Source organism: Rhinoraja longicauda, chromosome 14, assembly GCF_053455715.1.
Source record: "Rhinoraja longicauda isolate Sanriku21f chromosome 14, sRhiLon1.1, whole genome shotgun sequence".
NCBI lineage: Eukaryota > Metazoa > Chordata > Chondrichthyes > Rajiformes > Arhynchobatidae > Rhinoraja > Rhinoraja longicauda.
In genome coordinates, this window is record NC_135966.1 from 10,815,094 (window position 1) to 10,842,008 (window position 26,915).

General features: G+C 41.6%; 1 protein-coding gene across 1 annotated transcript; it reads left to right on the forward strand.

Annotated features, from left to right (window-relative positions):
- Positions 1 to 3,906: 3,906 nt before the first annotated feature.
- Positions 3,907 to 26,694, forward strand: LOC144600049 (F-box/LRR-repeat protein 3-like). Its single transcript, XM_078411408.1, is given in 5 exon segments — positions 3,907 to 4,041; positions 22,127 to 22,496; positions 24,337 to 24,459; positions 24,540 to 24,567; positions 24,638 to 26,694. Coding segments are annotated over 4 exon segments (1,365 nt in total). The 5' UTR covers positions 3,907 to 4,041; position 22,127; the 3' UTR covers positions 25,483 to 26,694.
- Positions 26,695 to 26,915: the final 221 nt, after the last annotated feature.

Below are 26,915 nucleotides of genomic sequence, written 5' to 3' on the forward strand. Positions count from 1 at the left end.
CAAACAATATTAAGTACTTAAGCAAATGTAAGGCTCGAATTGAGAAAACTGCATTATTCAACAATGTAAAATAAATTATCTGACAATTAAAAATAGATAAATTGGCACTTAAAAGCTCAACAGCAGTTCATGAAGACTTCAGTATTTTCATAAAATAGTACTACTTACCAAGAGTCAGGATACAAAAGTATGCCATTTCTCAGATTTTTGTATCCATATTTCTGTACCTTTTGATCAGTTAATCAGATAATTGAGGTGGAATAATTCACTTGCATCCACCGCCAGTTGAATGATCTGAAAATGTTTCTTGATTTTAAAGTATTTCAAGGAAAGGTTTTGTTTCAAGTCCAGCATATGTCCCACACACAACTGTTGATCCTTGAATAGTTTTCAATTTTTCTGACGATATTCGGAGAAATTATTTATGCAAATAAAAGCATTTCCTGCCAAATTAATTTATTCAAGTACATAGACAAGGCAAGAATAGTCACTCCTCTGTTCCATGTGCTGCTCCCATAAGATTACCCAAAGCAATATTTGCAGACAAGTCAATGGATATTTTTAAGGCGGAGACTGACAGATTCTTGATTAGTACAGGTGTCAGGAGTTATGGGGAGAAGGCAGGAGAATGGTGAGAGGGAAAGATGAATCAGCCATGATTGAGTGGCGGAGCAGATTTAATGGACCAAATGGCCGAACTCTGCTCCTATAACTTATGAACATTGATCATGAAACCCAAATTAATAACAAAGAGTGAAAGATGTCGATCTTCCTAATAGCAGCAGTATGCAGAGCTTGCACTGCCCTTATTCCCACACCAAGCACTTGGAAATAAGTTTGAAACCTAAAGTGGCTGAATAGAGTAGCACGCTTCTAATAAGTTATAGAGTCATACAGTCATTCAGCTTAGAAACAAGCCCAAATTTCCCATGCTGACCAAAGTGCCCCATCTGCATTAGTCCCACCTGCCTGCATTTGGCCATATCCCTCTAAACCTATCCTATCCATGTATCTGTCCAAATGCTTTTTAAAAAAATGTTGTGATAGTACCTGCCTCATCTACCTCTTCTGGCAGCTCATTCCATATTATCATCCATTGTGTGAAAAAAAGTTGTTCCTCAGGCTCCTATTAAAGCCGCACACATACCCTTAACACAGCACGGAAGCCTCTTGAGCCAAAGCCTCACAATCTCCTTCAACACAGTCGCTCCACAACATCTTGCCTTCCTTTTAGTGGCTGCTCAATTAGCCAATTATGATCTCTCAAACAATCGAATGGCTGCCTTTTGAAATCTCTTGCTGCTGCTCCAACTACGAAAGACACTGCATGATTCACATGTAGAGATGATGGATGGTTCATACTGTTGTGCTTATCAGAAGTCTCAGTGGACTGATGGGACTGAAGAAAGTGAATCAATTAATATTTCAGGTTGCATAATCACCTGTTTATGGAGCAAAATTGCAGTTAATTTCCCCCATTTTTATACCAATATGGCAATATCATCACTACAAAAGTTGCTGTGATTCTTGAAGGCTAAACATCACCTTTGCAAGATAACACGGAAGTATTACAAATATGGCCTTGTCGAGAGGTTATGTATAAATTACGTAAATTGGTTCAGATGAGTGTTTTGACATTGAGAATAGATTTTAAGCATTGAGACCATTTCATTAATACATTAAAAAAACTTTAAAATAACTCTCTAAACTTTGTTTCAATGGACTGGGTTGACTTTTCTTTTACCTGCACTGATTTTTTTTCAAAAGCTGCAACTTTGGTATCTATGGGGAAAAAAACAGAAATGTAGCACTTTAAAGGTAACTATTTCAAAACACATATTTTCCAAAGGATTTTGGAAATCCTCTACACAAACTACTGTGAACTAATTTGCCAAATGCAGTAAGCAATTAGGAAGACAAGTATATCGGGGACACAATGAACTGTTGATGCTGTAATTTTGAGCAAAACACAAAGTGCTGGAGGGATTCAATGACCCCGACAGCATTTAAGGAAGGAATGTGCAGACAATATATTTGGTTGGGACCTTCTTCAATGGCTTGATGATGAGGATGTACCTGGAGGATTGTACACTGTTTTGGTCAATTTACGAAAAAGGATATGCTTGCCTATAGGGAATGCAAATAAGTCTTATCTGATTAGGTCTTTGGTTGGCATGTTTCCTAATTGAGTAGACTAAGAATCAAAAGTGTTTTATTGTCATATGTTCCAGACAGAACAATGAAAGTTTTACTTGCAGCAGCAAACGGAATATGTAAATACACACACAAAATGCTGGAGTAACAGCGGGACAGGTAGCATCTCTGGATAGAAGGATTGGGTGAGATTTCGGGGTGAGACCCTTCTTCAGACTCCAGCAATCTATGTCAGTCTGAAGAAGTGTCTCGACCCAAATAGGCACACATTCCTTCTATCCAGCGATGCTGCCTGTCCCGCTGAGTTACTCCAGTAATTATGTCTATCTACGGTGTAAACCAGCATCTGCAGTTCCTTCCAACGGAATATGTAAACATAGAGTAGAGTACTCTGTAAACAATAAACCTGTATTCTCTGAGTTGAAGAATGAGAGCTGATCTCATTGAATCTTAACATTATTCTTATAAGAACTTGACAGGATGGATGAAGGAAGGATGTTTTCCTCTGAGGAGTATGGAACCATGGATTGTGACCTCTGAATAAGGAGTAAGGACTTACTAGTAAGAGAAATTCATCACTCAGAGCGTTGTAAGTCTTTGGCATTCTCTCCCTAAGAAGGCTATGAAGGGATTGAAGGCCAGGTGATTGAGCTCCTTCAAAATAAAGATAGATTTCTTGAGAATTAAGGGAATCAAAGATTTGGGACTAGTGCAGAAAAATGGGGTCAAGGTAGAAAATTTGCCAGCTCTTGATGAGTAGCAGTGAGGACTCAAAAAGCCTCGATGGCAACATTCTTGCATGGTTTTTATTCTGTGGTTTTAGAAAATGCTTGAGAAAACCCTGATTGATATTTGATGTGGAATGTCAGGCTTTTGTAAGTCTGTAAGTCATCCATCGGTTCAGATTAGTTTATTGTCACATGTACTGAGGTACAGTGAAATACTTTTGTTGTGCGCTATCCAGTCAATGGAAAGACAATACATGATTACAATCGAGCCATTTACAGTGTACAGATACGTGATAAGGGAAGGGAGGGCAGGATGTCTGGGTCAAAATGTGGTCGTAGAGTAGGAGGGCAGGATCGTGATAAGTGAATATCGTTTAGTGCAAGGTAAAGCCAGCAGTCCGATCATGGTCACCAACGAGGTAGATACTAGGACAAAAGTAATAGGTCAAGTTATCAAACCTAAAATTATGACTACTTTTTTTTAAAAAAGGAACCATAATAAATCTTGTCATTTCCAAATACCATCGAATTAAGGTCGATATTTATTTACCAATTTATTTTGTCTTGAGTATGAATGTCAGGTGCTTTAGCCCGATTACTGCAAAAACAAGCTATTTTAAGAACATTGAACAATGATAAATCTTGTCATTTGCACAGACGATTTAATTAAGGTAAATATTTATTTACCAATTAATTGTGTCTGAGGATGAATGTCACTGGCTCACAGTCTTGGCAAGTCCAGGCCTGCAGAGCGTTGCTTTGCGGGATTGCAGTTTAAACAGGCTGTCGATTGCAGGGATATCCGGCAGATAGAACTACAACCCCCACAATGCGCCGCGGCTCCCGCCTTCTCCCTCGGGAGGGGAGGGGGGGCTAATTCGACCTTTCGGCCGTTTGTAGTTTAATCACAATGTCGATTGCTGGGACATCCGGACGATGTAACTACAACGCCCACAATGCCCCGCGCCTCCCAGCCCGCCCGCCCGCCTTCTTCCGCGGGCCCTGCATCGCGCTTTCCGCCAGCTGCGGCTGGAGAGGGAGGTGTTCGGTCGCCTTCCTAACGACCCACCCATCCATCCATCCATCCATCCATCCATCCATCCACCCACCCACCCACCGACCGACCGTCGAAAGCTGCCGAGGAGGAGCATGTAGGAAAGTAAGCAGAAAAAGAAACCCCACCAAACTAATAGTTTTCATGTTGCTATTTACTGTTGATATTTACTGTTGATAAGATGATTTGGGTCGATTTGTGTTGGGGAAGAACGAGTTCTTGTGGTAAATTAGGAAGTGCGTTCGGGCCTCCCCTCCTGGCCCCGCTCAGGTAGTCAGTCTTCTTTGGGGGCAGACACAAAATACTGGAGTAACTCAGCGGAACAGGCAGCATCTCTGGGGATAAAAACAATAGGAATGTCACCTAATAATGTTAGGAACGGTTCAATTAATGTCAAGTGTACTATTATTGTTTGGGTTTTTTTGTGTGTATCTATGTGCGTGTATATATATCAACACATTATATATAGTGTGGGTACATTTGTGAGTACGTGGGTATGCACACGCTGAACTTTTTTCTCTCGTTTATTATATTTTTTAGAAACATGGGTGCAGGAGTAGGCCATTTGGTCCTTTGAGCCATTCAATATGATCATGGCTGATTATCTAAAATTAGTTCACAAAATGCTGGAGTAACTCAGCAGGTCAGGCAGCATCTCAGGAGAGAAGGAATGGGTGACGTTTTGGGTCGAGACCCTTCTTCAGACTGAAGCTACTAATCTAAAATTAGTACCCTGTTCCTGCTTTTCCCCCACATCCCTTGATTCCTTTGGCCCTAAAAGCTAAATCTAACTCTCTCTCGAAAACATCCAGTGGATTGGCCTCCACTGCCTTCTGTGGCAGAGAATTCAGTACACTATGTTTACATATTCTGTTCTGCTACCACAAGTAAGAATTTCATTGTGCTATCTGGGACACATGGCAATAAAATGTAATATAGGCACAAAAAGCTGGAGTAACTCAGCGGGACAGGCAGCGTCTCTGGAGAGAAGGAATGGGTGACATTTTGCGTCGAGACCCTTCTTCAAACACTCTTGATTCTTGAAGTGTCAGCCAGCAACTGCAATCATTGTGTGGGAAGGAACTGCAGATGCTGGTTTTACACTGAAGCTAGACACAAAATGCTGGAGTAACTTAGCGGTTCAGGCAGCATCTCTGGGGAAAAAAACTGTCTTGGTGAAGGGCATATCATCATCAATGGCCAACCCCTTAATTTGAGTGCAACCATTTCCTCTGCTGAGGTGTCTAGAAACATCAATTCATAGAATCCAGGCAATCTTAACACAAGCATCTGAAGCTGCCAGTCCCCAACTGAAACCTGCAATTATCACCTTAGTCATTCTGCTCACCCCAACACACTGAACAGCAATCCTCAGAGACAACTTCTCCACACCCAGCTACAAGAGGACTGGGATTAGTTCCAAGGTCCTGACACAAGACCATTATCAGTGAATACCTGTACAATGATATGATGACCACTTTCAATTCTAACTGAATTTGCACTCTCATGCTTAGAATTGCATTTGATCACTAAGCGAGGCTTAAAGTAATCCAGGTGCAGTTTCACAGGGTTCTTCACAACTGCAGCACAACTTCTCGGAAAGTCCAAATACACCTTAACTGATCCATAGTTCTCAAGGAACACAACAGCTACAGGCCGGTGGCACTGACATCACACCTGAGCGTCTGGTCCTTGCCCATCTCCGCCCCCTGGTGAGACCATCAATGGATCCGCTGCAGTTTGCCTACCAGACTCGCATCGGGGTGGAGGACTCCATCATCTACCTACGGAACAGAGCTCTTTCGCGCCTGGAGAAGTCGGATAGCACTGTGAGAATCATGTTTTTTAATTTCTCCAGTGCATTCAATACCATCCAGCCGGGGCTTCTGGGGGGCAAGCTGGAGCGCACAGGAGTGGATCACCACCTTGGATTCTGGACTACGTCACCAACCGACCACAGTATGTGAGGACTAAGGACTATGTCTCAGACATGGTGGTCTGCAGCACAGGGGTTCCACAGGGAACAGTGCTAGCTCCATTATTGTTCACCCTGTACACTGCGGACTTCAGGCACAGCTCTGCAAACTCCTGTCTACAGAAGTTCTCTGACGACTCTGCCATCGTCGGCCTCATCACAGGCCACGATGACAGGGCATACAGAGAACTGATCATGGAGTTTGTGGACTGGTGCCAGTGGAACTGCTTCCGGATCAACGCGGGGAAAACCAGGGAGATGGTGGTAGATTTCCGCAGGCTCAGCCAGGTCCCCCCGACACCGGTGAACATCCAGGGAATGGACATCGGGAGGGTGGACTCTTATAAGTACCTGGGTGTTTACCTCAATAATAAATTGGACTGGACCGAAAACACCAATGCGCTATACAAAAAGGGCCAGAGCAGAGGAGACTCGGGTCCTTTGGAGTGCAGGGGGCACTCCTAAGGACCTTCTACAACATGGTGGTTGCATCAGCCATTTTCTATGGAGTGGTCTGCTGGAGCAGCAGCATCTCAGCGGCGGAGGGGAAGAGACTTGACAAGCTGGTCAGGAAGGCCGGCTCTGTCCTGGGTTGCCCCCTCGACTCAGTGCAGGCGGTGGGAGAGAGGCGGATGATGGCAAAGTTAACATCGCTGCTGGACAACGGCTCCAACCCCATGCAGGACACTGTCACTGCACTGAGTAGCTCTTCAGTGACAGACTCCTTCACCCCAAGTGCGGGAAGGAGAGATATAGGAGGTCCTTCCCGCTGCTGTGAGACTGCACAACCAGCCCTGCTCCCAGCAGACGAGTCAACAGAGTCAACAGTAACAGTTAAGGAATACACAGTAAACTGATGACAATTTATCCTTGTCTTTACTTTTATTTATAATGATTGATCTCTTGCTATCCACTTTGCTGCTGTAACACTGTAAATTTCCCCGGTGTGGAACGAATAAAGGAATATATTATTATTATTATTAGTTCCTCATTTTCTCTCTGTTTTAAATACTAGAATGCATTTGTTGCCTTCGAATTGGTGGAAACCAATCTAGATTTCAAGTGTGTGTGGGAAGGAACTGCAGATGCTGGTTTACACTGCAGATAGACACAAAATGCTAGAGTAACTCAGCAGGACAGGCAGCATCTCTGGATAGAAAGAAAGGGTGACATTTCTGGTCGAGACCCTTCAGACCGAGAGTGAAACGAGAGACGTGGAAGGGTAAGGAGTGAAAACTAAGTCGTTTTGAAAGATGATAATGAATGCATTCATGATCTCCATAAAGATGTCCTACAAAATTTTGGGATGGATGTCATTGCGTCTTATGGCTTTATTTGTTTTCAGTTCCTTTAAAAACATTTTTTTTTAAGTGTTACATTCTTTAATGAAGCATAGTACAGAAGTGGTGTTATCATTAACAGCTGCAAATCATAGCACAGAAGTAATGTTATCATTAACAGCTGCAAATCAAAGATCTGCTAGTAATCTCCCTTCACAATAGTAAAGAACCACAAGAAGATTCCAGAAGGCCTATGTTTACTTCCCACATCTCAGTGGCCTCTTCTCTGTGAAGGTTGACTTTGTTTTTAAACACTATTAGTACAATGCCACGGCTTTTGGCACATCAGAGGAAAAAGTATTTAAAAGATTAAATCTCAAACCCCAAATTTGTGTTCTACCAACCATCCATGATTCTTTCTCCTGTAAGCTTCGAAAACATGGAATCCATACAAATGACACTTTCATAAAAAACGCCATCAGTAGGAAAGACACCTTCCAAAATTCCTCCAAACCACTGGAGACAAGAAAAATCAGCATCCTTTATTTCACCAACTCTGAGGTGCCAATCAGTTCTAATGGACACACCAAATCATTCACAAGCCCAAAATAGCCAACCCATTCTGTTCCTCCAGCATATTGTCACTCCAGATTCCGACAACTGCAGTTCTTGGTCACCTTTTTCCAAAGCTCTATCTTAGCAAGAGATTACTAGGCAAACAATGGAAAAGAGGTGATCAAAAGAGTTTGGATAAAAATAAAAATAATATTAAAATCAAAATATTTTAAGGTGAGAAGAGATAGATTTAATAAGAACCTGAGGGGCATCCTTTTTCACACAGGATGGTGGGTACATGAAACGAGCTACATATGGAATGAGCTATCACATGAGGTAGTTGAGACGGGCACTATTTAACAGAATTTAAAATACATTTGGACAGGTGCATGGATAAGAAAGATATAGAGGGATATGGGGCAAACACAGGCAGGTGGGACCAGTGTTGATGAGGCATCTAGTCAGCATGGGCAAGTTGCTGTATATAACTTATTGACATGACTTTATATTCAAAGCCTTCTTAGTACAAAAAACCTATGAACTTTTGGGCATTTAGAGCTGCTTAAAATGGAGGGGGAGAATTTTTGGGCTGGTACTAAATTTGCCTGCATTTTTAATCGCAACTACAGAGTAATCCAAGATAAAAGAAGGAGCATTCCTCTGATTAACCCACCAAAAAGCTCTTTGCCCCAACTGTATAGGAATCTCTAGACCTCAATTACTAGCCAAAAATTAGCAAATGGCAACCATTTGGAGGAACAGCACGTCATATTTTGCTTGGGCAGTTTATAACCCAGCGGTATGAATATTGATTTCTCTAACTTCAAGTAACTCGTGCTTGGAATGTGTTTATTATATTCAGAACAAGGCACGGATCTGACATTTCTCTCTCCCCATCCCTCCCCACCCTAGTTCTCTGACTAGTTTCACTGTCCTGATTAATGTTGCTGAGTGTATGCCTCGGTGTCACCTTCTCCTCGGCCAACAATGATCATTCCACATTTCCTTGATCAGCATCTGCTTTGATCTGTCCTTTTAACAATTCCACCCTTCCACATATCTCTAGTTTCCCTCTTTCCTAACTCTCGGTCTGAAGTCAAGTCAAGTTTATTTGTCACATACACATACAAGATGTGCAGTGAAATGAAAGGTCACCCACAGTCCAGCAATAAGAGCAATAAAAATAAGCAATTTCACACACAATCACAAACCAACGCAAAACAAAAAAAAAGAAACATCCATCACAGTGAGTCTCCTCCAGTCACATCCTCACTGTGATGGAAGGCCAGAATATTTTTTCTCTTCCCCAGCCGTCTTCTTCTGCGGTCAGGCTGTTGAAGTTGCCACGTTCCAGGCTGTGTCGGACGGTGAAAGGTCCGCAGCGGGCCGACCCAAGCCCCGCGATCCGGGGTGGGAGAAGACGCCGCCGCTGCACGTCGGGGCGGTCGTGGCTCCCGACATTGAAGCTGCCGCCGGGCAGAGACAATCCCGCAGCCTATTTCAGGCCATGCCGGACGGTGAAAGGTTCGCAGTGGGCTGACCCAAGCCCCGTGATTCGGGGCGGGCGAAGACTGCCGCTGCCGGAGCTCCCAATGTCGGTCCCCACCCTGAGGGCTGCGAGCTTCTGATATCCACGTGGCCCGCGGCCGGAGTCTCCGAAGGCGAGTCGCAGCCGCTCTCGCAGCGCCACGCACAGCCTCCGATGTCAGCCAGCTCCACAGATGGTAAGTCCGGTCCGCGGGCTCTGCGAACCAGAGCCCAGGTGGTCCCAGGTTTCAAAGAAGAAAATCAAAGAAGATGGGTCTCGACCCGAAACGTCACCTATTCATTTCTCTACCCAATAGAGCTCAGTTGCTGAGTATATTCAAGACAAATACATTTTAGATACCAAGGAAATCAAAGAATATGAGTTGGTTTATGATATTTGCACTAAGGTAAGAAACCAGCCATAACGTTATAGAATAGTGGAGTACATGAGGGTCTGAATGGATTACTCTGTATCCTTATTATATTCTTGTGTTTGCTACTGCTGCTATGCAGTAGATAGAAGTTGATTTCTTCCCTTTTGGTCTACCTACAGTACTTGAGTTTGACTTGATTGTATTTGTGTATATTATTATGGGGTGCTTGAAGACCCCTGGCATGTGTTTTTCTCACAATTTGAGGCTGCTCTCAGCATTGAATTTTGCATTCTATAGCTAAAGGCTTCCAGTAGTTTGCATAGTTTCTATTTTGCAGAAAGGCATTAGGGTGGAGTTTATCAGCTCAACAATGTGAATAATGTCTGAGTGGATAATTGTAGTTCTACATTTCACAGTATGCCTATCAGTAGACAAACCTGTAAAAGACAAGGGGAGGGGTTTAAATCTGGTGTGCAATTTGCACAAATAAATTGACTTGGTTACCTTTGTGGCATTGCACTGGTAATCTATTTATATTTCCCTGCCACTAATTTGTCACGAGTGCCCATTAGTGTGGGAGAATATTACTTTGCTACGTTGAATCTCCCAATTCTTTCCAGATGAAGTAGATATGTACTGCCTGACAATGGTCTATTTTGCTCTATTCCCTATTTGTCAATAACTACAGTCTTTTTGGGTATAATCTCATTCTCCATTACCCTAAACGTTTACCTCCTATTTGTTCTTAAACGTAAACTCCAAAGCTTATATCCTATGCAGCTAGAAGCAGCGTGAAAGGTAGGATCAAGGTTAGGAAATTAGTCCTTTGTCATATATTCCACTTTACATTATGCACTTCATTTCCAACAAAAATGATAATGTTTCTCATTAATGCCTTTATTGAATCCCTCTATCACTTTGAAAACTTGTTTCATTTTGGTGATTTTTCTCATAGGCCACCATATCTTTCCTGAAACTGTCTAAGCAGAACTGAAGATTCATAATACAAAACATGTAGCTTAATATTTGTCCTTTTCTGGCAAAGGAAGCTGTGATTGACAATCCAATTGAGGCGGTGATGACATATCCAAACCTTATTTCTGTATAATATTAAGCAGGAAAAAACATAGCCAGTTGTTGTTTCTTATGCATGGTGTATATTTTTTTAATGCACAAATCCTGCAAAAGTGAATTTTATTCTGTCTCAAATTTTTGTGTAATGATTTGTGAATTCCTTAAGGATGAATTTCCATAAACCAAATGGCCATAATGTGAGGGCCCCCTGCATAGCTAAATTACATTATATTTAGTCGACATGTACATTGCTGATTGAACTACATAATGGTCTTAAAATTATTGTTGTAATTTCAATTTTTAAAGTAGTTAGAGTAGTTAGTGCAAATATAATTACTTTGCATTGTTTTACCTGGTGATATTCTGCTCTGGTTCTGATCCAGTTGTACATGAAAAGTTATCTCCAGCATACACTTCCTGTGAAGTAGTGATCATATTGCATGTAATTGGAAGCAAGTTGTAGTTTCCCAAGCCATTTCTTCCTGGCTTGTTGAAGTTTTAGTTCCAATTATAGTTTTTGTGCTTATTAGTTAAACTCTTCTTCCATTCTCCAACTATTTCCAAATCTTTCAATAACTGAGGGGGGGGAGGGGGGGGGGGGGGGGGGGGAGGGGGGGGGGGGGGGGGGGGGGATGGTTTCTGTTAGTGTCCCTTTCACTGCCTGATACTTTATCTCTTTATTATGGGCATAGACTAAGTTTTCAAGCAGTTGCTGAAACAAAAGGGAATCTAGAGTTACATCCAAGTAAAATTATATGGAAAGTTTAATTGGGCATTTTGATAGTCGTGTGGCTCAAGCAAAGGGAAAGCTTGCATGAAGTATGAATTTGTAAAGGGTAGGTTACTGAAACAGAGCAGAAAAACCTGGAATGGTGACAACAAATGAGATTTGTCTAAGGTTTGGGGAATAATAAAATTGTGCTTTATATAATTTTGGCCTACTGCTGCCAATAACAAGTAGACCAACTGTGTGAATTCCATGTTTAAATGGTGGAAGGAATACATCATATAACATATAACATATAACAACTACAGCATGGAAACAGGCCTGTCCGGCCCTACCAGTCCACGCCGACCATTCCACTGACCTAGTCTCATCTACCTGCACTCAGACCATAACCCTCCAATCCCCTCCTATCCATATACCTATCCAATTTACTCTTAAATAATAAAATCGAGCCAGCCTCCACCACTTCCACCGGAAGCCCATTCCATACAGCCACAACCCTCTGAGTAAAGAAGTTCCCCCTCATGTTACCCCTAAACCTTTGTCCCTCAATTCTGAAGCTATGTCCCCTTGTTGGAATCTTCCCCACTCTCAAAGGGAAAAGCCTACCCACGTCAACTCTGTCCGTCCCTCTCAAAAATTTTAAAACCTCTATCAAGTCCCCCCTCAACCTTCTACGCTCCAAAGAATAAAGACCCAACCTGTTCAACCTCTCTCTGTAGCCTAAGTGCTGAAACCCAGGCAACATTCTAGTAAATCTCCTCTGTACCCTCTCCATTTTGTCGACATCCTTCCTATAATTTGGTGACCAGAACTGCACACCATACTCCAGATTTGGCCTCACCAATGCCCTGTACAATTTCAACATTACATCCCAACTTCTATACTCGATGCTCTGATTTATAAAGGCAAGCATACCAAACGCCTTCTTCACCACCCTATCCACATGAGATTCCACCTTCAGGGAACAATGCACAGTTATTCCCAGATCCCTCTGTTCCACTGCATTCCTCAATTCCCTACCATTTACCCTGTACGTCCTATTTTGATTTGTCCTACCAAAATGCAGCACCTCACACTTATCAGCATTAAACTCCATCTGCCATCTTTCAGCCCACCCTTCCAAAAGGCCCAAGTCTCTCTGTAGACTTTGAAAATCTACCTCACTATCAACTACTCCACCTATCTTAGTATCATCTGCATATTTACTAATCCAATTTGCCACACCATCATCCAGATCATTAATGTAAATGACAAACAACAGTGGACCCAACACAGATCCTTGGGGCACTCCACTAGACACTGGCCTCCAACCTGACATACAATTGTCAACCGTTACCCTCTGGTATCTCCCATTCAACCATTGTTGAATCCATCTTGCAACCTCACTATTAATACCCAACGATTTAACCTTCTTAATCAACCTTCCATGTGGAACCTTGTCAAATGCCTTACTGAAGTCCATATAGACAACATCCACAGCCTTGCCCTTATCAATTTCCCTGGTAACCTCTTCAAAAAATTCAAGAAGATTAGTCAAACATGACCTTCCAGGCACAAATCCATGTTGACTGTTTCTAATCAGGCCTTGATTATCCAAATAATTATATATATTGCCCCTAAGTATCTTTTCCATTAATTTTCCCACCACAGACGTCAAACTAATAGGTCTATAATTGCTACGTTTACTTTTAGAACCTTTTTTAAACAAAGGCACAACATGCGCAATGCGCCAATCTTCCGGCACCATCCCTGTTTCTAATGACGTTTGAAATATATCCGTCATAGCCCCTGCTATTTCTGCACTAACTTCCCTCAATGTCCTAGGGAATATCCTATCAGGACCTGGAGACTTATCCACTTTTATATTCTTCAAAAGTGTCCGTACCTCCTCTTCTTTAATCCTCCTAATTTCCATCACTACTCCAACACGACGTCGAAGGTAGTTATCTCTGGACTGCTACCGGTACCTCGTGCTGGTGAGGCCAGGAACAGAGAGATAGAGGGTATGAATTTATGGCTGAGGGACTGGTGCAGAGAGCAGGGATTTAGATTTCTGGACCACTGGGATCTCTTCTGGGCTAGGGGTGACTTGTACAAAAGGGACGGGTTGCATCTTAACAGCAGGGGGACAAACATTCTGGCAGGCAGGTTTGCTAGTGTGACACCTGTGGCTTTAAACTAAGTAGTGGGGGGGAGGGGTTAACAAATTGTGAATATGAAGATGAGGTAAAAGGGAATACAGGAGATATTGCAAAAGACTCTCGGAAGAATGGGAACAGAAGTTCTAGAGCGGAAAAGAAATTAAGGGCAGGGCCAATTGTGAACGAGGTGAGAGGGGAGGTAAATACAGAAGTTAAAGTGTTGTACTTAAATGCGCGTAGTATAAAAAATAAAGTGGATGAGCTTGAGGCTCAGTTAGTCATGGGCAAGTATGATGTTGTAGGGATCACTGAGACATGGCTACAAGAGGACCAGGGCTGGGAACTGAATATTCAGGGGTACACAACGTATAGAAAAGACAGACAGGTGGGCAGAGGGGGTGGGGTTGCTCTGATGGTAAGGAATGATATTCATTCCCTTGCAAGGGGTGACATAGAATCAGGAGATGTTGAATCAGTATGGATAGAAATGAGAAATTGTAAGGGTAAAAAGACCCTAATGGGAGTTATCTATAGGCCCCCAAACAGTAGCCTCGACTTAGGGTGCAAGTTAAATCAGGAGATAAAATTGGCGTGTCAAAAATGTAATGCTACGGTGGTTATGGGAGATTTCAACATGCAGGTAGACTGGGAAAATCAGGTTGGAAATGGACCCCAGGAAAGAGAGTTTGTAGAGTGCCTTCGAGATGGATTCTTAGAACAGCTTGTACTGGAGCCTACCAGGGAGAAGGCAATTCTGGATTTAGTGTTGTGTAATGATCCTGATCTGATAAGGGGACTAGAGGTAAAAGAGCCATTAGGAGGCAGTGATCACAACATGATAAGTTTTACTCTGCAAATGGAAAGGCAGAAGGGAAAATCGGAAGTGTCGGTATTGCAGTATAGCAAAGGGGATTACAGAGGCATGAGGCGGGAGCTGGCCAAAATTGATTGGAAGGAGGCCCTAGCAGGGAAGACGGTAGAACAGCAATGGCAGGTATTCCTGGGAATAATGCAGAGGTTGCAGGATCAATTTATTCCAAAGAGGTGGAAAGACTCTAAGGGGAGTAAGAGACACCTGTGGCTGACAAGGGAAGTCAGGGACAGCATAAAAATTAAGGAGAGGAAGTATAACATAGCAAAGAAGAGTGGGAAGACAGAGGATTGGGACTCTTTTAAAGAGCAACAAAAGTTAACTAAAAAGGCAATACGAGGAGAAAAGATGAGGTACGAGGGTAAACTAGCCAATAATATAAAGGAGGATAGCAAAAGTTTTTTTAGGTACGTGAAGAGGAAAAAAATAGTCAAGGCAAATGTGGGTCCCTTGAAGACAGAAGCAGGGGAATTTATTATGGGGAACAAAGAAATGGCAGACGAGTTAAACCGTTACTTTGGATCTGTCTTCACTGAGGAAGATACACACAATCTCCCAAATGTTCTAGGGGCTGGAGAACCTAGGGTGATGGAGGAACTGAAGGAAATCCACATTAGGCAGGAAATGGTTTTGGGTAGACTGATGGGACTGAAGGCTGATAAATCCCCAGGGCCTGATGGTCTGCATCCCAGAGTACTTAAGGAGGTGGCTCTAGAAATAGTGGAAGCATTGGAGATCATTTTTCAATGTTCTATAGATTCAGGATCAGTTCCTGTGGATTGGAGAATAGCAAATGTTATCCCACTTTTTAAGAAAGGAGGGAGAGAGAAAACGGGTAATTATAGACCAGTTAGTCTGACATCAGTGGTGGGGAAAATGCTGGAGTCAATTATAAAAGACGAAATTGCTGAGCATTTGGATAGCAGTAACGGGATCGTTCCGAGTCAGCATGGATTTACGAAGGGGAAATCATGCTTGACAAATCTACTGGAATTTTTTGAGGATGTAACTAGGAAAATTGACAAGGGAGAGTCAGTGGATGTGGTGTACCTCGACTTTCAGAAAGCCTTCGACAAGGTCCCACATAGGAGATTAGTGGGCAAAATTAGGGCACATGGTATTGGGGGTAGGGTACTGACATGGATAGAAAATTGGTTAACAGACAGAAAGCAAAGAGTGGGGATAAATGGGTCCCTTTCGGAATGGCAGGCAGTGACCAGTGGGGTACCGCAAGGTTCGGTGCTGGGACCCCAGCTATTTACGATATACATTAATGACTTAGACGAAGGGATTAAAAGTACCATTAGCAAATTTGCAGATGATACTAAGTTGGGGGGTAGTGTGAATTGTGAGGAAGATGCAATAAGGCTGCAGGGTGACCTGGACAGGTTGTGTGAGTGGGCGGATACATGGCAGATGCAGTTTAATGTAGATAAGTGTGAGGTTATTCACTTTGGAAGTAAGAATAGAAAGGCAGATTATTATCTGAATGGTGTCAAGTTAGGAGGAGGGGGGGTTCAACGAGATCTGGGTGTCCTAGTGCATCAGTCAATGAAAGGAAGCATGCAGGTTCAGCAGGCAGTGAAGAAAGCCAATGGAATGTTGGCCTTCGTAACAAGAGGAGTTGAGTATAGGAGCAAAGAGGTCCTTCTACAGTTGTACCGGGCCCTGGTGAGACCGCACCTGGAGTACTGTGTGCAGTTTTGGTCTCCAAATTTGAGGAAGGATATTCTTGCTATGGAGGGCGTGCAGCGTAGGTTCACTAGATTAATTCCCGGAATGGCGGGACTGTCGTATGTTGAAAGGCTGGAGCGATTGGGCTTGTATACACTGGAATTTAGAAGGATGAGGGGGGATCTTATTGAAACATATAAGATAATTAGGGGATTGGACACATTAGAGGCAGATAACATGTTCCCAATGTTGGGGGAGTCCAGAACAAGGGGCCACAGTTTGAGAATAAGGGGTAGGCCATTTAGAACGGAGATGAGGAAGAACTTTTTCAGTCAGAGGGTGGTGAAGGTGTGGAATTCTCTGCCTCAGAAGGCAGTGGAGGCCAGTTCGTTGGATGCTTTCAAGAGAGAGCTGGATAGAGCTCTTAAGGATAGCGGAGTGAGGGGGTATGGGGAGAAGGCAGGAACGGGGTACTGATTGATAGTGATCAGCCATGATCGCATTGAATGGCGGTGCTGGCTCGAAGGGCTGAATGGCCTACTCCTGCACCTATTGTCTATTGTCTATTGTCTATTGTCTACTCTACTTGTTTCGCTTACCTCACATAATTCAATATCCTTCTCCTCGGTAAATACCGAAGAAAAGAAATTGTTTAATATCTCCCCCATTTCTTCCGGCTCAGCACATAGCTGTCCACTCTGACTCTCTAATGGACCAATTTTATCCCTCACTATCCTTTTGCTATTGACATATCTGTAGAACCCCTTGGGGTTTACTTTTACATTACTTGCCAAAGCAGCCTCATATCTTTTTTTCGCTTTTCTAATTTCCTTTTTAAGATTCCTTTTACATTCTTTATATTCCTCAAGAACCTCATTTACTCCCTGCCGCTTATATTTATTGTATATCTCCCTCTTTTTCCGAACCAAGTGTCCAATTTCCCTGGAAAACCACGGCTCTTTCAAATTATTATTCTTTCCTTTCCACCGAACAGGGACATAAAGACTCTGTACTCTCAAAATTTCACCTTTAAATATCCTCCATTTCTCTATTATATCCTTTTCATAAAACAACAATTTCCATTTCACTCCTTTTAAATCCTTTCTCATCTCCTCAAAATTAGCCTTTCTCCAATCCAAAATCTCAACCCTTGGTCCAGATTTGACCTTCTCCATAATGATATTGAAACTAATGGCATTATGATCATTAGACCCAAAGTGCTCCTCAACACATACCTCCGTCACCTGACCCATCTCATTTCCTAACAGGAGGTCCAACACTGCCCCTTCTCTGGTAGGCACCTCTACGTATTGCTGCAAAAAACTATCCTGCACACATTTTACAAACTCCAAACCATCCAGCCCTTTAACAGAATGTGATTCCCAGTCTATATACGGAAAATTGAAATCACCCACAATCACCACTCTGTGCTTACTACTAATATCTGCTATCTCCTTACATATTTGCTCTTCCAATTCTCGTTCCCTATTTGGCGGTCTATAATACACCCCTATAAGTGTTGCTAAACCTTTCTCATTTCTGAGTTCCACCCAAACAGCCTCCTTAATCGAGCCTTCTAATCTGTCCTGCCAAAGCACTGCTGTGATATCCTCCCTGACAAGCAATGCAACACCCCCACCTCTTGCCCCTCCGATTCTATCACATCTGAAACAATGAAATCCTGGAATAAGTGAATTCTGCATTAATAATGCTGTTTTTGAGAATTTTTTTATTTTCTCTACTTGAAAGGCAGTAATGATTGATGAGAGGTAGCCCTTATTTTCACATAGATACACCTAACCATCAAACTTGATCTGGAAAGTGCAAGTAACTTGTAAATTTACCATTAATTAGTATTCTAATTTACTGCATGTAGTTGAAGCCATTATATGGAATTCACAATGAATAATGGTATATTTTAAATATACTACCTAGAAGCTACAAAGAAAAGTTGAATGAAGTCGAAACAATCTCAGGTCGAACAGCGTCTGCAGAGAGGGGAGGGATAGTGGGTGCCCTGCATCAGGACACAAATGGTTGGAGACAGGAAAAGGGAAGTTGTACTGTTGCACGGTGGAGTTACCTAAATAAATTAATTTTGGTGGCTGTTCATTTATCCATTTGACAGGGATTAGATTGTTCAAAAGAATAAATTCATTGATTTAAGGATGAAACAGATGAATGAAAGTGCAGCGGATAGTTTCATGAAAAGAACAATATTGGTGTGGCTCAATGGGCTGTTATTACTTGAAATTGACTTAGCAAAAGTTTAAATCAACCAAAATCAGAATAATAATCTGAAGTAGCAGTAATGCAACTCGAGGCTCCTTCATGAGAGAGTTGTTCCCAATTAAATGCTAATATAAATGTTGTGGTATGAGCTTGTGGGGATAGACACATTTAGGCACATAATGTGATGTGCATATTGAATTATGTATAGTCATTTTTTGGTCTACCTGTATTTTGCATCATATATTTTTGTTGTCAGATTGTTTTTAAAACTGACCAAATTGTACACGTTTTGTTGCATTATCTTATACAATTTACATAATGCAATATTATTGCATTAATTTTCAGAATGGGCAATAGTAGACATAGGTTCAAATTTTTATTTTATTTTAAATTTAACATTACCTGCGACAACTGATTGAATTGTGGAGTTCATTATTGAACCTTCACCTTCATGTCATCTTGCTGTAGGTGGAGACCATTGAAATTGAAGCATTGCTGAACAAAATTAAGTGCGGAGGATCTGGATGAGCATAGTATGAAAGGTAATTGAAAAGATGACCGTTCTTGCAGTACTGCTGGTGACATAGATTTTTGATTTTCCGATGGGTAGTGTTTTGGCGTGGCAGGGAGAGGAACTTGTGCAATCTCTATGTCGGTTTTGATAAAGTACACAGTTGTTAGGGCTGTAAATATCTGAATCTGAATCTAACTTTAATCCCTGCTAACAGAATTTTCAAGATGCGAGAAAATCTTCGGGAGAAATTTGAAAGCTTCACCACATAAAGACCTGGGAGGCATTAAGCAATTTAATATTAGTCCACCTTAAAATCCAATAATGCTATAGTTTTCTTTCTGTAATTGATTTTGGATCACAAACAATCCTAACAGAACAAGATATAAACCATTAAACATTCAAGATTCAAGATAGCTTTATTTGTCATCCAATATTGGACGAAATTCAGTCACCCACAGTCCAACAATAAAAGCATTAAATAGGCATTAAAATTACACAACCCCAAAAACCCCAAAAACACAGTCCAACAATAAAAGCATTAAATAGGCATTAAAATTACACAACCCCAAAAACACACAAAAAAAGAAACATCCATCAAAGAAACATCCATCACAGTGAGTCTCCTCCAGTCCTCTCCTCACTGTGATGGAAGGCCACAATGTCTTTCCCTTCTCCTGCCGTCTTCTCCCGCAGTCAGGTTGTTGTGGTTGCAGGCCGCGCCGGACGGTCCGCAGCGGCCGGAGCCTAAGGCGAGTCCCAGCCGCTCCCGCAGCCTCCGAAGACGGCCGGCTCCGCCGATGATAAGTCCGATCCGGGGCGGGCGAACACGCTGCTGCTGCCGCTGTTGCTGCACGTCGGGGCGGTCGTGGCTCCCGACATTGAAGCCCCCGCCCAGCAGAGAAATATCCCGCGGCATATCTTAGGCCGCGCCGGACGGTGAAATGTCCGTGACCCAAGCCCCGCGATCCGGGGCGGGCGAACCCGCTGCCGCTGCCGGAGCTCCCGATGTCGGCATCCACGCGGCCCGAGCCTAAGGCAAGTCGCAGCCGCTCCCGCAGCCTCCGAGGACGGCCGGCTCCGGTGATGGTAAGTCCAATCCGCGGGCTCTGCGAACCAGAGCCCTGGAGGCAGCCAGCTCCAGGAGTTGGGCCGATGGTAGGCCGCAGCAGGAACGGAGACACGGCCCAGAAAACAAAGGTCGGGTCTCCGTTCGGAAGGGACACCTATTTACAATTTTACAGTTCCCCCCCTCCCCCCCACATACACACATAGTACACAAACACAAAAACACCACATCACAACTACAATTAAGACAAAAAAACAACAAAAACACAAAGACAAATGGACCGCAGGTAAGCCGCAGCTGCTATGGCAGCGCCGCCACTGTAGAATGTACTAATTTTTCTACATGTAACATGGGGTTTATCTTGCTTTCAAGTGGAACTTGCTTTCAAATGGACCTCATGTTTAATGGTTAATGATAAACCCCATGTTTAATGGTTTATATCTTGTTCTGTTAGGATTGTTTGTGATCCAAAATCAATTACAGAAAGAAAACTATAGCATTATTGGATTTTAAGGTGGACTAATATTAAATTGCTTAATGCCTCCCAGGTCTTTATGTGATGAAGCTTTCAAATTTCTCCCGAAGATCTACAGATTTTATCTGTAGAATGTACTAATTTTTCTACATGTAACTCTGGCATAAACCCTGTACATATTTTGAAATATATTATCATTTATATTATCAATTTTCAGTTTAATTTTGTATAGAAATTATTGTATGATCTGCTGTAGAATTGTATACATTCCAGCCAATGCAGTATATATTCCAAATTGAAATATGTTGGTCAAGGTTTAAAATATTTTGTCACTTAATTTTTGGGAAAGGCTACATATTGCTGGTGACACAACACCATGTTAGAATTTGAGTTGAATATCTTTTTTAAAAAAACTATAGATGCTGGAAATCTGAAATAAAAACGGAAAACAGACGATCAGTTCTGTTCAAGACAAAGACAATCTGACAAAGATTGCTTGATTTGAATCATTAAATCAATTTCTCTTTTGCCGACATTGCATAACTTGAGTATTTCCAAAACTTTCTATTTTAATTGCACATGGAGTTGTATTACAGACATTTTGATTTTTTGGGGATAAGCAGTCATTTGAAGTTAATCTGTACAATTCTATCGTGTAACTGAAAGTATATTAATGCACAACTTTTTTTTAATGGAACTAATTTACATCCTTGGTTTTGAAAAGAAACAGGGTTCATTGAAAACACAAACCATTGGTATGTTGAGATCTTTGCAGTTTCCAATTTGTCTTTCCAAACCTGCAATTTCCCTGCTGATTTTTCTCCAGATCTTCTTGTGGGCTATGATAGACTATTCCAAGCTGGATTTGGTTCAATAAACTCTCCTACTGTGGTCATATGCGTAGGGTCATTTGAGTTAATCTACTACACCCTGGAGATATATGACACATCAATGTTGATGACTATGAATATTGCAAGGAAATATGAAAATTATCACTGGATCACATATTTGCAGCAAATTTGTATGTAAGCAGTAACAGTGGCAAACTTTGGTCTGCTTGAAACTTGCTGTTCTTCCAGGGTAAAGAGCTGCCAGCAGGTCAAACACCAGCTCAGGTTGTTTGATTTGCATCCATCTCCAATTAGCTTCTAAGGTGCTAGTAAATTGATGCAGTCCAAAGAAAAAGAATGCATATGTAACCAATGACTTTGCATTCAGCCAATAGTGCATTTCAGGAGACTTGGATAAATTTGCTCAAGCCCGTCAGAGTTGGGTAGTAGTGACAGTATAGGTTTGCGTGAACATGTCTGGTTTTGTCAGTCCAACTTGTTACTTCCTCGTTGCCCAACTTTTCCATTTCTAGTTAATATTCATTCAGTCATTTTAAATATTTTTAAAGCATCCACCCAAAATGGGTAATAGGACTAATAATTTTGTTTTCCTTAAAGATCAAATATGAATTTTCAGCCCAGTTTTAGAGGGGAAGTTAGACTTGCAAATGTTTAAAAAACATATCAAAGTGCACTTTTAATATTGAGTAAACCTAACCTATTTCCTCCTTTGCTTTATTAAATATCTCTATGTAGTTTTAAGTCCTGAGATAGCTTCAAAGCTGGTTAATTGGATTTAATATTTATTATAATTGTGTGCAGAATTCTCTTTTTTCAATTAAAGATAACAAATCCTCATTCCTCCTTTTCAGAATGAAGCAGAACAGAGTTAAGCAAAAGGTTGGGATCCAGCCTCCTTCCTTTGTCGATAAAGGAAATAAAAGGCAGAAGACTAGCTTGGTTCAAGACAGTGAGACTTTAAACATTTCTTGTGCAGACTGGGGAAACCTTCACTGTGATTTGATTCTGCACATCTTCCAGTACTTGCCATTGGTGGATCGGGCTTATGCATCATCCGTATGTAGAACCTGGAATGAAGTCTTTCACATGCCTGAGCTATGGAGACGGTTTGAGTTTGAATTGAATCAGCCAGCAACATCCTATTTGAATTCCACTCACCCGGATCTCATCCAGCAGATAATCAAAAAGCATGCTGATCATTTGCAATATGTCAGTTTTAAGGTAAAAGAAGCTAGCGCTTGTACTGTGCAGTTTAGCCAACAATGCATGTAAGGAGACTCAATAAGCAGATGCTGGAATCATCAGCAAATCACAAAGTGCAGGAGGAACTCAGTAGGTCAGGCAGCATCTGTGAAGGGAATGCATAGACAACATGTGTTGGGAATCTTCATGTTACATTTGAAAATTGTGTCCTATTCTGACCACCACATTGCAATGGAGTGGGTGCAAAGAAGATCAGGCATGTGAATTTTCCGCCTTTCTGCGGATTTCTGCGTTTTTAAAATCCATTTTCCGCGTTTTTCACTTTGCCAAATAAATCGGATCAAAAAAAGAAAGGGAAAAAAACGATGTACAGACTTGTAATGAACACCAGGGTTCCGCGAGAAATCCCCCGCGCCGTGGAAGTCTCCCCGAAAATGTGACACCTAGGCTGGGCAAGGCAGCCAATCTCGACCTCATCGGGACTTCCACGGCCGATCGGTGGATTGAATTTGCAACCTTTGGCTGGGGCTCTGGAACTCCAGCCCAGCTGGAGCCAGCAAACCTATTCCCATAGTCAATTTCCTTGGCGTGCTGGATAAACCAGCAAAGCTCTGGAACCAAGAGTGCCAGAAAATCAGTGATGGAACTGTAATGAGTAAATATTAAATTTAAGTGCAAGATTATATCACTAAATTAATTAATTAAGACAGGGTTAAAATATAAAACGCAGCAGAAAAGCCAATTACCACCTTTTTGGGCTGATTATCAATGAATGTGCGAATTTACTTCAAAATGTTATGTGTACAATGACATATTTGCATTATTTTGTTATGTCTGTCTTTACTTTGAAATGCACTAAAAGAGGCTTGAAACTGGTAATTTTGTGTGTAAATTTTCCAAATTTTTGACCCCTGTTGTACTCGGCTCTTTTCCTCTTTGTTTTTTACCTCACTCACATGCCTGGAAGATTTATGAAAATGGCGCTAGGAGTGGAAAGTAATTAGATCCGATAGCTTCATTATTTTCTTTTGGTATAGTGGGACATATGGGAGTGTTAAATTGAGCGGCTTGGATAAAGTAAATTTGAAGGACCCACCCCCTTAGCTGCAGGATCGCAGATGTAAAATAATTGGTCGAAGCATTAGAGGGATGATGAAGAATAATCTTTTCACCCAAAAGCTGGAGGGGTTTGGTGTTCAATGCCTGAAAGCGTATTGGAAGCAGATAACTCGGCACATTTAATTCCCTGGTTGGGTTTTTTCAAGAGCAATGACCCGCAGGACGATAAGAATGCGCACTGGAGTGTGGAATTGGGTTGGTTATCTCTTTGACACTGTTAGGATGAGCTGATTGCTAGGTTTGCTAGTTTTACTTGTGCCTTTGGCTAACTAGGCTCTGGGTTTCCCTCCCTTCCTGCTCATTTGCATCTCTCCTTAAAGGCAATCTTTTAAACCATTCTTTTCATCAGGTGTTTGGTTGTTTGTCCTGATACCTCAGTTTGGTGTCAAATTTTGTTTGATAGTGTGAAGTAGCTTTGGATGTCAAATTATGTTATGACTGATACCTTGGTACCAAATATAACAGGATTGAAATTGATTCATGCATTCTTGACAGTTTTGGTTGGTGGCAGATAGTTTTTCATTTTGTATACTCCTGTGAAGGATTAAATGAGGCAATGCAGAATGTCTTCAGGCAAGTTGTTAAGCCATAAAGTCTTCCACTTTTGATATTAAATTCTATTCTAACATTTCATGATCATGTCACCAATGTATACAAATTTCATCTAGAAGTGCTGTGGAAGTTTAATTTCATGGTATGGTGTCTTAAAACTTTGAGGTCCTTTTCTTGTCTTCATTAGGTTGACAGTAACACTGAGTCTGCAGAGGCAGCCTGTGATATCCTTTCACAATTGGTCAACTGTTCAATAAAAACCCTGGGACTGATCTCCACAGCAAGGCCTAGTTTCATGAATTTGTCAAAGGTACTTTTTCAGTTTTATATCTTTTAAATTCTCTTGCTTTTCGTTACACGGTATTCATTCACACCTTTTTGTTTTCACAGTCACGCTTTGTATCAGCTCTGACTGTTGTCAGGAAAATTATTCCTTTTGTACCATTGCTTTTTTTCTTTTGAAATTCTCAGGGATATTACTACTTTTTTGTTCTCATCAGAAACTGTGATGAAATTGCTAAGACTTAATTCACTTGAAATAATTTGTACATGGGGGGATTCGTACCTATCCTCACTCTGCAACAGTGCTGTCATGTCCCTCTTGCTGTCTCAAATTATGGGTGATTTAATTGTGTTTTCTATTGATTGCATTTTTGGTACTCCTTAAGAATCATTTTCTTTTTGCACAGGCATTCTCTGTGTGGCAGACCAGTGCTATGGCCTCAGAGAGCTAGCGCTAAACTATTGCCTTCTGAGCGATGAGTTGCTCTTGGCCCTTTCCAGTGAAAAGCATGTACATCTGGAACAACTTTGCATTGACGTGGTGAGTGAGAACCCTGGGGAGACACAATTTCACAGCATAAAAAAGAGTAGCTGGGATGCTCTTGTTAAACACTCTCCAAAAGTCAACATTGTCATGTACTTCTTTCTGTACGAAGAAGAGTTTGACCCATTTTTCCACGACGAAACTCCAGTCACACACATCTATTTTGGTCGTGCGGTCAGTAAGCAGATGTTGGGTCGGATTGGAATGAACTGTCCGAGATTGATCGAACTGGTGGTCTGTGCAAATGGTCGCCATCCTCTGGATGATGAGCTGATTTGCATTGCAGAGCGTTGTAAAAACCTAACTGCGATGGGTTTGGGTGAATGTGAGGTATCATGCAGTGCATTTGTAGAATTTGTGAAGCGCTGTGGAGGACGGCTAACCCAGCTATCCATCATGGAGGAAGTGCTGATACCAGATCAGAAATATGACGTGGAACAGATCCACTGGGAGGTTTCCAAATATCTGGGAAGGGTATGGTTCCCAGATATGATGCCCACATGGTAAAGTTGGTGCATGGTATCTGAAATGGACAATGAGAAACACTTTACTCTGCTTCATCAGCAAATAAAGCATACTTATAAATACATCTGCATCCTAATAAGCGTTAATACGCTCAGAGTTGTGAAAGCCAAAATCTGTTTGAATGCACTTTTAGTGTGGATTCTGAACTAACCATGTTCCTGACTGGTTCTAACTACTTGCAAATTTATCATTTCAAAACTAAATTGTGTTTTGTTTTTCCTTCATGTGGCTTTTTGCTCATGGTCTGAAATGATTCTCTTGAAAATTGAGATGTTATTTAATATTGCATAATTCATTTGTGATTGTGGCTCTTTTTCTTGTGTGCACTTTCCCTTTGATGTGAGGTACATTGTAGTGGATTAATTTATTGTGTTGGCTTATTTAATTTTGTTTTGACTGGCACTTTTCTATTAAAATATACTTAGGCAGTAGTGTATTTAATAAAATTTACTCGGTTTGTGACCAAAAGGAACAAATAACATGAACTGAAATACATGTTATAATATGTAAGAAGGAACTGCAGATGCTGGTTTAAACCGGTTAGACACAAAATGCTGGGGTAACTCAGTGGGACAGGCAGCTTCTCTGAAGAGAAGGAATGGGTGACGTTTCGGGTTGAGACCCTTCTTCAACCTGGTTAGGAATAAGTGAAACGAGAGATGTAGATAGTGATGTGGAGAGATAAAGATCAATGAATGGAAGATATGCATAAAAGTGACGATGATAAAGGAAAATTGTAAGCTGTTAGTAGGGTGTAAACGAGAAGCTAGTGCAACTTGGGTGGGGGAGGGAAGGAGAGAGGAAATGCCGGGGCTACCTCTATGTTTCTACCTGAAGTGAGAGAAATCAATATTCATACTGCTGGGCTGTAAGCTGCCCAAGCGACATATGAGATGTTGTTCCTCCAATTTGCGTTTAGCCTCACTCTGACAATGGAGGAGACCGAGGACAGAAAGGTCTGTGTAGGAATGGGAAAAAGAATTAAAGTGTCCAGCAACCGGGAGATCAGGTTGGTTCTGGTGGGCTGAGTGAAGGTATTCCATGAAATGATCGCCCAGTCTGCCTTTGGTGTCCCCAAAACGTCACCCATTCCTTCTCTCCAGAGATGAGTTACTCCAGCTTTTTGTGTTTACCAGTTATAATATCCAGTTTAATTCTGTTATTTGTAGCTGAAAAGTTTTAAATTCCTGTTTAATGTCCTTTTTTCTCTGTAAATGTAATTTAAAATTTTATTTTGTGTATTTCAGCAAAATCTGCATTTAGTAACTACCTTTTTTATAGCAGATTTTTGTTCAATTCCATTTTATTTATTCAAAGTTGGAACAAGTTCTTTGAGTTAAACTATCATATTTATTTCTGAATTGGTTATCATGTGTAATTTATGTTTGTAATATTCGAGATCTATTCATGCGTTT